Genomic DNA, 12,740 nt, shown 5'->3' on the forward strand with positions numbered 1-12,740 from the left:
TGACCTGCATACAGATTTCTTAGGAGGTAGGTCAGGTGGTTTGGTATTCCCATCTCTTGAAGAATTTTCCACAGTTTATTGTGATCCACACAGTGAAAGGCTTTGGGGTAGTCAATTAAGCAGAAATAGATGTTTTTCTGGAACTCTCTTGCATTTTCGATGATCCAGCAGATGTTGGCAATTTGATCTCTGGTTCCCCTGCCTTTTCTAAAGCCAGCTTGAACATCTGGAAGTTCATGGTTCACTTGCTGTTGAAGCCTGACTTGAAGAATTTTGAGCATTACTTTACTAGCATGTGAGATGAGTGCAATTGTGTAGTAGTTTGAGCATTCTTTGGCATTGTCTTTCTTTGGGATTGGAATGAAAACTGACCTTTTCCAGTCCTGTGGCCACTGCTGAGTTTTCCAAATTTGCTGGCATATTGAGTAACCTCTGTAACCTCCAGCAGGTTACAATTAGGGAGAAATAGGCTAAACAGTAGGTTCAATCCCTGGGCCTGGAGGATCCCCTGGAGGAGGAAATGGCAGCCCACTCCAGTATTCTGGCCTGGGAAATACCACAGATAGAGCAGCCTGGTGGGCCACAATCCATGGTGCCACAAAGAGCTGGACACGACTGAGCGACTGAGCATGCACGCACACAGGCTGGCTAAACAGTGGTTCAACTCTTTCAACTTCTGACAGTCATAGCAGCTAAGTCATTTCAGTTGTGGAAAAACCAAGATGAGTTTTCTCTAAATCAGATACCATAAAGACACCAGACGGTGGTTCTTTTCTTATGAAGACCACAGAGTAGCTGTTTTTCAGGTCTGCATAATGTCTCTTGAGATTTCAGACATAGAATTCTGGGGTCTCTGCCAAAAAAATGCTGACTTGCCTGATAGTTGAGCAGATTCTAACGTCTTTTTCGCTTTTGCTGCTGGCTGCTGTGTTGCCTGACCTGTGCCGAGGCGTCCCATCACCCTGGACTGATACAGGTCAGGATTCAGAAATTTCATTACTCATGTTCATCTTTTGTTAAGTGCGCAGCATGGTGGCACCTGGCAACCTCTGCAGAGAATTCCTTCCTTGACTGGTTGCTATCCTGTACATAGAATTATTGCCCCTCAGAATCTGGTATTTGGGCAAGAGAGTCCAAGGAACCCCTTGGCAGTGATTGGCTCTGAGTTCTGTGGCTTTATTCGGCCAGACAGTCAGAGAATAAGGCTCCTGGACAATGTCAGGTCATTTCCACACAGAAACCCTTCCCTGCATTGAGGTGCAACACCACCGCTTAGACAGAGGCTTCCAGTGAAGAATTGGCATTTGATGCCCCTTCATCTACTATGATGTCCCACATGGGGCTAGTGGTAAAGAACCTGCCTGCCAATGCAGGAGACGTTAGAGACGTGGGTTCGATCCCTAGGTCGGGGAGATCCTCTGGAGGAGAGCATGGCAACCCACTGCAGTACTCTTGCCTGAAGAATCTCGTGGACAGAGGAGCCTGGTGGGTGACAGTTCATGGGGGCAGCAAAGAATCTAATACAACTGAAGGGACTTAGCATACATGCACGCATCTTCTACAGGACTTGAGCTGAAAATATTATCTGATACATCACTCAACATAAGGACTTAGATTTCTCCTAAAATTTCATACCAGGAAAATCTTTATTTCTCTTGAAAACCGAGCATGCTTTACTAGGTGTTTGAGAGCTGATAGGCTACACACGGCCAGATAAAGGGTATATTTTGGAGCCTGATGGTCCTGGGTTTGACTCTTGACTCAAACCACTTACTGAGTGAACTTGGGCAGTTTAGTTACCCTTTCTCAACACTGCCCTGTGTGTGTGTGTGCGTGTGCGCACTCAGTCTTGTCTGACTATCTGCAACCCCATGAACTGTATATAGCCCACCCAGGCTCCTCTGTCCATGGAATTCTCCAGACAAGAATACTGGAGTGGTTTGCCATTTTCTCCTCCAGGGGAACTTCCCGATCCAGGGATTGAACCCATGTCACTTGTGTCTCCTGTATTGGGAGGTGGCTTCTTTACCACTAGCACCACCTGGGAAGCCCTTCAGTACTGATGACCTCATCTCAAAACTGGGAAGAATATTTCCTGCGCTGTAGAGCTGTTGTGCAGATTAGGAAAGTTTGATGGAAACTTAGCAAATATACTGGCTGCTGCTAACCTAAGTCACTTTAGTCGTGTCCGTCTCTGTGCGACCCCATAGACAGCAGCCCACCAGGCTTCCCCGTCCCTGGGATTCTCCAGGCAAGAACACTGGAGTGGGTTGCCATTTCCTTCTCCAATGCATGAAAGTGAAAAATGAAAGTGAAGTCGCTCAGTCGTGTCCGACTGCTAGCGACCCCATGGACTGCAGCCTACCAAGCTCCTCTGTCCATGGAATTTGCCAGGCAAGAGTACTGGAGTGGGGTGCCAGGGGTAAACAAATGGTAGTTGTTATTAGAAAATCCATTGTGTCCCAAATTTCAAAGCTAGGATCAGTGCTCAAGTGAAGTGACTATTTTAACCTAGGTTCTAGTGTAATGTTCTTTTTTTCTTTGAATGGTTTCTGACTGTAGTTTTTGTTTTTTAATTATTAAAAAAATTTTTTAAATTGTATGACTTTTCATCATTTAAAAAGAATTGGAGTATAGCTGATTCACAATGTTGTATTAGTTTCAGTTGTTTAACAAAGTAATTTAGTTACACACACACACATATATTTGTTTTTCAGATTCTTTTCCCTAATAAGTTATTACAAAATATTGAGTATTTTGTATACTGTGCTATACAGTAGATCTTTTTTAGTTATCTATTTTATTTTTTAAACATCTCAATTTATTTATTTTTAATTGAAGGACAATCGCTCTACAATATTGTGTTGGCTTTTGCCATACAACAACATGAATCAGCCATAGGTATACTTATGTCCCCTCCCTCCAGAACTTCCCTCCCACCTCCCACCCCATCCCACCCCTCTAGGTTGTCACAGAGCCTGGGTTTGAGCTCCCTGAGTCATACAGCAAATTCCCACCAGCTGTCTATTTTAAACATAGTAGTGTGTTTATGTTAATCCCAAACTCCTAATTTACCCCCACTGTACTTCTAATCTTTATTTAGGTAATCCATTCTACTACTGCTACTGCTAAGTCACTTCAGTCGTGTCCGACTCTGTGTGATCCCATAGATGACAGCCCACCAGGCTCCCCCGTCCCTGGGATTCTCCAGGCAAGAACACTGGAGTGGGGTGCCATTTCCTTCTCCAATGCATGAAAGTGAAAAGTGAAAGTGAAGTCACTCAGTCGTGTCCAACCCTCAGCTACTTCATGGACTGCAGCCTTCCAGGCTCCTCCGTCCATGGGATTTTCCAGGCAAGAGTACTGGAGTGGGGTGCCATTGCCTTCTCCGATCTATACGTGCCTTAATATTGCAGACTGCCTCCCATCTTCTGTGTGGCACAGATGGGAAATAAAGAAAGCAGAGCATCGAAAGTCTGGTAACTTGTGGCTTTCTTATTTCCTCAGCACCGACTCCCAGGCTCTAAACTCAGCTTGACTAACTGGATGACTGTATATTTCTGGACTGGTCACGTTAGAGACATTGGCATTTGCTGTGCAGGTGGGTTGCTGTGGGGTTTGATCATGTTCTTTCCTCTGATGAGCATCCCCCAATGCTGGAAATAATCACAGAGCTTGGGGTTTGTTGCCCGTACCTGTTGAGGCTGCAGCAAGCTGGGCTTCAGGATGCTGGGGTCCCAGGATGCTGTGGTCAGGCTCCTCCGGCCATTGTGAGAGAGGAGACTGCCCACCCCGTGCGCGGCCACAGAGAGGGAAGCCCAGGGCTGTATAATCTCCTGACAGAGGCCAGTGCCCTGCTCCTCCAGCAAGAAGGACTTTGTGACCTGCCTGGGACCCCTGTGATGGCAGGGAAATGCCCACGCGCCCATGCACCCAGGTTCTGTCCCTGCCCCGCCCCCACCTTGGCTCTGTGTAACTGGCAATTCTGTATATAAAGTTGTGAGCCCCCACCTTCCTAAGAAGCATCTAGGATCAGATGCTCTTCTCAGCTGCCAGCCAGAGTGGGAACTTGGAGCAGCCACGTCCACCGTGTCCACCGTCGAGGGTGGGGGTGGGGGGAAGCGGAGAGCTCATATTTTCGTCTGCCCTAGCCCTGCCCTCACGGAGTGTGTTTTGCATGTGGTTGTTGAACTTTGATTCAGTGACTCATGCTGAGGTGCAGGCTTCATCTCCCTCCCTCATCTGATTGCTTTCTTCCTCTCCTTTAAAAGAAAAAAAAAAGGCAAAGCAAAACTACCTTTGCAGCTTTGAATGTGAATGGTGAAAGGAAGCAGAACTTCGGCCTGAAGAGACTCTCCCAGCCTCAGGGACACCTGGACAGCTGGGAGGACAGCTGAGGGGACCGGGGTGTCCACCGCGAGGGCCCTCGACACGCCCTGCTGGTGAGTGCATGTCCTCTGGCATGGGTCAGTGTGACAGAGTGCTGTCAGACTTGCGGCGGGGGTGGGAGGACAGAGACAGCGCACTCGGGGAGGCGGGGGCCGGGATGCAGGGCATGTGTTCTTGGATGGGAAGCATCCTAGCAACAATCTCATTTCCCTCAGTTACTCTGAGGGCTCAGTGGGGGAAAAAAAATAGGTAAGCATCTTTAATTTCCTTTGGGTGAAATCTTGGTCTATCTAGCAAAATTGTATTTAATGTCAAGAGGGCTTTTTATTGGAGAAAGATTAATCAGAAGAAACTCTTAGGTTTAAGTAAAAGCTCCTGCTTTAAAGATGTTTTAATTGTGTGAAATCAGAAGGACTAGGGCCTCAAAGAGTCGGACATGACTGAGGCGACTTAGCACACATGCACAGAACTCTGGAGCACATCTGAAACCTGTCTCCATGCTTTTGAGAGCATCTTGTAGATGAGATGGTGACTGGTGGGTGTCTAGTTTCCTGGCAGATCGGGAACATTTGGCAGGGCCCCAAACGCCATGTCTTCTAGAGGATGGCCCCGTGGGCTTCAAGAAGGCCTTTGAGGACATTGAAATAAGTCTTCCCCTGATGGCAGTGAATATAATCTTGGCTTAGGCCCTGGGGCCATTTTAGAATGCTTGGCCACGAACTCCAAGAGGTGACCTCGGGGCCACATGTTGCCAAACCAGGAGTGCCAACACCTGGCAGCTGAATAGGTTGGGAGGGGCACCGAGCAGACGGTTTTGTTTTAAACTTTGCTTCAGAGTTGCCCTGCGGTATCGATCAGGGCTGTAAATACTTGTGTGTACACCTGAAGCAACCTCCAGCAGCACACAAGGGCTGGAGAAAACAAAAGGCCAGCCCAGTCCCCCCAGGCTCAGAGCAACATTATTCACAACAGCCCCCAGGTAGCAGCAATCCCAGTGTCCACGGATGAATGGAAGGATAAACAGTGTGGTTTATACGACATGGATGAACCTTGAAAACATTATGACAAATGAGACAAGCCAGACCCAGAAGGACGAATACTGCACGATTTCACTTGCATGAAGTAGCTAGGATCGTCAAATTCGTAAAGACACAAAGTAGAACTGTGGTTACCAGGAGTTGAGGCGGGGGGATGGGGAGTTAGTGTTTAATGGGGACAGAGTTTCCATTTGGGAAGACGAAAACGCTCTGACTATGGAGGGTGATGATGGTTGCTTGCTGCTGCTGAAATGCACTCATAAGAATCGTTAAAACAGTGAATTTTATGCTATGACTCTTTTGCCACAATTTTAAAAAATTATAATTCTGTTAAGGAAAAAAAAAAAAAGGTCAGGCCAAAACCACAAATCTCATGGGCTGAAGTTTTTGCCTCTCTGTGACTTCCTCAAACTCTGACAACTCCCCTGAGGGCTTCTAGATCTAAGCTGAACCAGAAAACTTCTGCAGGGACTCTGTCTAGAACCGTCCCCTCACCACGGTGGGTGACTTCCGGTGGGCGTGTGCGGGAGATTTCTCTGCAGCTGGCCAAGGCAACCTGGGAACCGATTTGGAGGTCAGGGTCCAGTGTTGAAGGAGTACTGGCCCTGCTCTGTGGCCCCCGAGTGGCCCTGGGCAGCACCCTCTGGCAGGAACTGCCACCCTTGGGAGTCTCCCATCCAGCGGTGAGATCCTGGGTAAGTCAGCCAAACCTCAGTCTTGTCACCTGCAACCTGAGTAACTCTTTCCATGTCGCAGGGACTTCGGGATTTCCCAAAGATGACACACAAGGAGGCGCCTTGTAACCGGAAAACACAGTGTCCCTGTGAGCTGCTGATTCTCTGCAGTTCTTATTGCTCTTATTTGCTCATGCTTCAGTTTGCTGTGTGTTTTTTTCTTCCCCTAGGGGCTCTTTCAGCCAGACTTTTTGGCCCAGAGCCCGTCCTTCCTGATTGACTAAAAACCAGATCTGACCCACCTTGTTCCGCCTGCGAGGGTCCCCTGTGCCCCCTCCCCCTTCTCCCTTTCTCTCCAGCTGGGTCGTCAGGTCCGGAGCCCACCCTCAGCAGCCTCGACACTGAGCATCCGACAGCGTGCCCCGCTGACCCTTTTCAGAGTGCCGGAGACTTGGGAAGGTTTTCAAAGTGTTACTAGCCATCTGTGCTGTTTGTGACTTCCAGTCAAGATTGAGGAAGAAAACCAAGATGAAATTGTTCGTACTTTCGGGTCTTAAAAATAGAATGGAAAAAGTAGCTGCCGGCAGCCCTGCGGCTCAGAGGCCATCACAGCTGGGGGAGGGGGGGCGGGGGGCGGGCTGTGACTCGGGGCTCCAGAGAGCAGCCCCCCACCCTAGTGTTCTCCCTTATTTAGAAATTTTAAAAGGAAATGAAGTTATTTTAGAGTCTCAAGGGGGGAAAAAGCCTCTGAAGTAGGTGAATTCTTTCAGTTAATTTCGTGTGAAAACAGCCCTCCCGTCCCACGCATACCCTACAAAACTCCGCTCAGAAAAGGAGCTCTGTTGAAGCTTGAGGGGTCTGTGGGGAGCTGCCAAGGCAGGGACCCCCCTCCCACTCCCCAGGAGAAAGGTTTTTCACTTCAAGAATGTCCGTGCTTCTGCCCTACCAGAACCCAAAGTGACAAAATAAACTCGGACTCTCCTCGTAACTGTTACTAGGTGACTCAAGAGAAGTCACCTGACCCAGTCATATTTTGACGTTTCCATTTCTGGGATGATAAGGTATTGCTGCTATCTTGAACCACAGCTCAAAACAACCCATTGTTTGGAGCATCTACTTATGGTCAGTCTCTGCCATTTGCTAGCTGTATAGCCCTCACTCTGTACCACTCTGAACCTTAGTGTCTTCATCTGTGAGCAGGGAATAGTTTTTTTAATCCACCCTATTGACCCACCAAGGATAATGGGAAGTTTCAAGAGCCTCTGCAAGAAAATGAGTGGAAACAATGAAGAAAAACGTGAATATAAACTTTTATGTTCATGTTGTCTGTACTGTCTTTCTTTCATTTTAGTTCCCTCCTTCTTTTCTTTCTCCCACCCTCTTGTCTCAAGCTTCCTGTCTCTTTCTTCCAAATCCAAATAAGGGCTACAGTGCATGCACAAAGAGCAGGGGAGGGGTGGGGCGGGAGTAACTGAAGCCATCAGTCTGGGAGGACTTCTTGGAGGAGGTGACAGTGAGATTAGGTCTGGTGGAGAAGGGGCAGGGGTTCCACAGAGGGAGGAGCCTGGGGTGTGGTCTCCAGGTCTTTTAGGGACAGCGCACAGTCCCTAGTGTGAGCTGGCCTACCAGATGGGTGAGTGTCATCTTCCTCTATGGAGATTGGGTCAAAGCTGGACCCTGGTCCGAGAAAACAATCACCCTGAAAGAAAAGAATGGCACTGGTCAGGGAAAAGGTGAGGCTGGATTAGAGGTGCGTGGCCATGGAAACCAGAAAGGAGCTTGGACCTGGATGTGATCAGTCTTGCTTCTCATGCTGAGGGGCTTTGACATCTACTCTGAACAGGGTGGAACGACATGGACATTTTGGGGGGACACGGAAGTCTTGATCAGTCTAGTCTAACTTGACTAGAGCAGTTGTGGGTGGGAGTGTGGTGAGGTGGCCCTCCCAGGAGCCCTGGGGAGATGACAATGTGGCCTGTCTCTGGCTGGGAGAGGCCGGCTCGTCCTTGGTCATCCAGCTCTGTGCGGGCCCCTCTGGCCTCGCCTTTCTCCTCTGATGAAGATAAGTCATTCCTCTCTTGAGTTTTGAAAGCACATTTTTCTGATAGAAAGTAACTGTGCTTATCATCATGATGTATGACTTGTTGTTTACATTTTTTGTCTGTTTTCCTGAATAGATTGTAGAGAAATCAGACTGTGGATTATTTTGTCTTTATAGAACTGGGTCCCAGCACATTGCCTGGTGCCTAGGAAGTGATCAGTAAGTGTTAGTTACATGAATGAAAGAATGAATGGATGGATGAATGAGTGAACTTGGACGGTGGTGGTGTGAGTGTAAAGGAGAGCATGATTATGGAAAACGTCAGGGAAGCAGAGTTAATGACTCATTGGATGTTGAAGTGTGGGAGAGGGATGAGTCAAAGCTGACCTCATGGTTGCTTCTATGGCTCTCTGGGGGATGCCATTCAGTGAGATGGGAACTCAAGAAAAAATATTCCAGGAGGGAAGGTGATTTTAGCTTTGGGCATTTATTAAAGAAAAAGCTACTAAACTCTTCTCATATATGAGGCACTATCCCAGGTGCTGGCTTCCCTGGTGGCTCAGATAGCAAAGAATTTGCCTGCAATGTGGGAGACCTGGGTTCGAGCCCTGGGTTGGAAAGATCCCCTGGAGGAGGGCATGGCAACCCATTCCAGTATTCTTGGCTGGAGAATCCCCACAGACAGAGGAGCCTGGAGGGATGCAGGCCATGGGATCACAAAGTGTCAGACACGACTGAGCGACTAGAACACACATGCTCAGTGCTAGTGACTCTGAGACAGACAGGTCGGAAGGCAGTTCACAGTCTGAGAAGCAGATACCTGACAACTCCATATGCCTTACAGATGTGTGTGCACATGCCTGGGACCTGAGAGGCCCAAGACACTCATTCTGTCAGGGAGTCAGGGATGACCACTGTGAGCACGTTTGAGCCAAATCTTTTTTTTTTTTAAGTTGAATCTTGATTTTTGCTAAACCCAAAAGATCTCTCTGGGTAGACAGGACATCATATGCAAAAGTGCAATGATAGGAATATTCTGGAGTGGGGAGTAGAAAGAGCTTCAGTGTGGCTGGAGAGAAAGGGCCAGAGGGCAGTTGAGCGCGAGAGGTGGACGGGGGCCTGCAGTGCATCCTGACAGCTCAGCCATCTGCTCAGGAACTCGGTGTCTTTCTTGAGGTCAACACGGGGTAAGAGGGTGTTTCTAAGCAGGGGGTGACATGGTCAGACTTGTTCTAGAAACTCCGTGCTGGCTACAAATGGGGGCTCAGCCAGATGGGATGGAGGAGGGGCCCCTAGGAAGCTGTGGCCCACACTGGGGGTGGGATGCAGAAGGTAGGCATGGAGGCTTGGGTGGGGCTTGTGGGCAGGAGGTGGGTGTGAGAGGGGCCATGCTGAAGGAAGGAAAGACACAGGGCTTCTGTCAGGGGCCCTGGATGACATGTCTGTAGGCCACCTACACGGAACCGTCTACATGGAAAAAGCTGTTGAAAAGCTCTGGATTTAAGAAGAGGGTTTTTGGTTTCAGAATTCCTTTCCAGTCTCACAAACTATTAAGGACCACCATCACCTCAATTTGTTTATGTGGTTTATATCTATCTGTGGATATGTACTTTATTAGAAACTAAAACTATGAAATTTAAAAATAATCATTTATTTTAAAAATCAGGGTAAACCAATCATATTTAATATAAATGATGTATTTTATGAGAAAGTACTCTATTTTCCAAACCTCCAAAATTTTTAAGAAGACTGGTACTGATTTATATTTTTGCAAATCTCTTTAATATTCAGCTTAATACAAGACAGCTGGCTTCTCATATCTGCTTCCATGTTCAAGCTGTTGGCAATATCACAGTGACATGTAGCTTCTGGGATACTTCATGGTACACTCGTGAGAGGATGAGTGGAAGAAAAAGCAAATTACAACTTAGCATTTATTAGGGAAATAGTTTTACCTTATACACTCCCTGTGAGGGTCTTGGGCTCTCTCTGGACCACACTTTGAGAATCACTGAAGCCGACTCAGCAAGTGTTCTGAGTTCCCACAGTGCTTTACCAAATAGCGCGCAGGGCATTTATCTCACAGTTTACAGCTGTGTGTGCCTGGTGCTTAGCAAGAAGTCTGAGCTGGAAGTGCAGTTGTGGGTTCATGGATCTAGGGGGCTGGTGGAGGGCATGAGGGTTAGGGAAGATGGCTTGGGCAGGACCCCGACATTGAACAAGGGACCAGAGGCTAAGCAAAGAGCTGGAAAGAAGTAGGAGACCCAGGCGAAGTTCTGCAACCTAAGGGAGAAGAGAGTTTCAAGAAAGAAGTGGTCCCAAATTTTTGGATTTAAAATCCCAAGTAAGGATGTGGGCCACAGAGCCAAAAGCAGCAGAGAGGCTGCCCAAGGCAAGGAGTGGAAAGATGCTGCTGGCTTTGGCAGTTACGAGGTTACTGGTGACTTTGAGGGCAATTTCGGTATGGCAGTGATCAGTGGGCCAGGCGGGTAGCAACCGACAAGTGGTGGCTGCGGCAGAGGCCTCTCTATTCAGGAGTCAGTTCAGTCCCTCAGTCACGTCTGAATCTTTGTGACCCATGGACCGCAGCACGCTGGGCTCCCCTGTCCATCACCAACTCCCAGAGCTTGCTCAAACTCATGTCCATCGAGTCGGTGATGCCATCCAACCATCTCATCCTCTGTCATCCCCTTCTCCTCCCGCCTTCAATCTTTCCCAGCATCAGGGTCTTTTCCAATGAGTCAGTTCTTTGCATCAGGTGGCCTGATGCAAAATATTGGAGCTTCAGCTTCAGCAGCAGTCCTTCCAATGAATATTCAAGACTGATTCCCTTTCGGATGGACTGGTTGGATCTCTTTGTGTTCCAAACGACTCTCAAGAATCTTCTCCAACACCACAGTTCAAAAGCATCAATTCTTCGGCACTCAGCTTTCTTCACAGTCCAACTCTCACATCCATACATGACCACTGGAAAAACCATAGCTTTGACTAGACGGACCTTTATTGGCAAAGTAATGTCTCTGCTTTTTAATATGCCATCCAGTTTGGTCATAGCTTTTCTTCCAAGGTGCAAGCATCTTTTAATTTCATGGCTGCAGTCACCATCAACAGTGATTTTGGAACCCAAGAAAATAAAGTCTGTCACTATTTCCATTGTTTCCCCATCTACTTGCCATGAAGTAATGGGACTGGATGCCATGGTCTTAGTTTTCTGAGTGTTGAGTTTTAGGCCAACTTTTTCACTGTCTTCTTTCACTTTCATCAAGAGGCTCTTTAGTTCTTCACTTTCTGCCATAAGGGTGGTGTCATTTGTGTATCTGAGGTTATTGATATTTCTCCTGGCAGTCTTGATTCCAGCTTGTGCTTCATCCAGGTTGGCATTTCTCATGATGTACTCTGCACATAAGTTAAATAAGCAGGTGACAATATACAGCCTTGACATAGTGCTTTCTGATTTGGAACCAGTCTGTTGTCTCATATCCAGTTCTAACTGTTGCTTTCTGACCTGCATATAGATTTCTCAGGGGGCAGGTAAGTTGGTCTGGTATTCCCATCTCTTGAAGAATTATCCACAAAAATTTTCTATCCAGGAGGCTGATTGACAAATGTCTGTGACCTGCCAGCCCCATCATGAGTTCTACTGAAGTTCTTGTATTAAGGGAGAGGTTCTGCAAGACAAGAGGAGGCCATGCTGGGAACCCAGAAGAGAGAGTGTTGCAGAGGATTCCAATAGGAGGCTAGGAACTGAAGATGAAGAGCCTGTAATACTGAGAAGAGGACGGGGTGGAATGACAGATGTGTGTGAATGTGTGTTGAGCACTGTTTGTAGGGGAAACATCAAAGACCATCTGCATTTCCATCATTTGGCATATGGATAAACACCATACATTCTTTCATTTGGTCATTCATTTGACAAATATGCACTGAGATTCAGCTGTGCCAGGCACTGTTCTAAATACTGTGGATAGGGTGGGCAGCCCAACAGCTAAACTGGCAGGGAAAGATTTCCAAAATGACTCTTTAATAAGAGAAGCGACTTGCTGAATAATAAGTCCAGTATGATACTATTTGTGTAAAAACAACCTCCCTTAAACAGAATGTGCATGTATCTGCTAGACATGCAAGAAAATGCAGAGAAAAAGTGCTAGAAGCAGACAGGAGAGGCAAGTAGGGTTTGGGGTTTGTAGGAAGAGACATTATATATTTTCATATGTTATACTTCTACATTGTTTCAATTTTTCATAGTCTATAGATTTTCAAGATTATTTCTGTATTTTAAAAGTTTTTTGAAAGATATAGGTCTTTGTGAAAAGAGAGACCCAGTCTGAGCAGAGTGTTCCTTTTGACTCAGTCATATTTTCTTGTAAACATATGTGAGGCTGCACCCCCCTGCCCCCAACTACCCCAAAGGTGCAGGCCAGGAAGTGACGGCTGGGTGGAAAGAATCAAGTCTGAGTTAGGACCTCTTATTTTAGAGGTTCAGTACTATCTGAATTAACTGCTATAGAAAACTGTGTTGGTGCACAGAGCTGAATTTTGGTCAAAGCATGTGTTTCTGGGAATAGAATTCACCAGAGAGTGTTTTTCCATTTAATTCTA

General features: G+C 47.1%; 1 protein-coding gene across 3 annotated transcripts in view; it reads left to right on the forward strand.

Moving 5' to 3' along the window:
• The first annotated feature begins 4,195 nt into the window (after positions 1–4,195).
• ZC3H12D (zinc finger CCCH-type containing 12D) overlaps positions 4,196–12,740 on the forward strand; it is a 34,802-nt gene continuing 26,257 nt past the window's right edge. The window contains exon 1 of one of the 3 annotated variants that reach the window (XM_025294415.2): positions 4,196–4,442. Coding sequence is in view for 1 of the 3 variants with exons in the window: in XM_025294414.2 (XP_025150199.1) it covers positions 7,343–7,397 (55 nt within the window). In the remaining 2 variants the exon portion in view is untranslated. Of the gene's footprint in view, positions 4,443–4,536; positions 7,398–12,740 lie in introns of those variants that run through there. The other 2 variants (XM_025294414.2, XM_025294416.2) reach the window with 2 other exon arrangements.

Source organism: Bubalus bubalis, chromosome 10, assembly GCF_019923935.1.
Source record: "Bubalus bubalis isolate 160015118507 breed Murrah chromosome 10, NDDB_SH_1, whole genome shotgun sequence".
Lineage (NCBI taxonomy): Eukaryota > Metazoa > Chordata > Mammalia > Artiodactyla > Bovidae > Bubalus > Bubalus bubalis.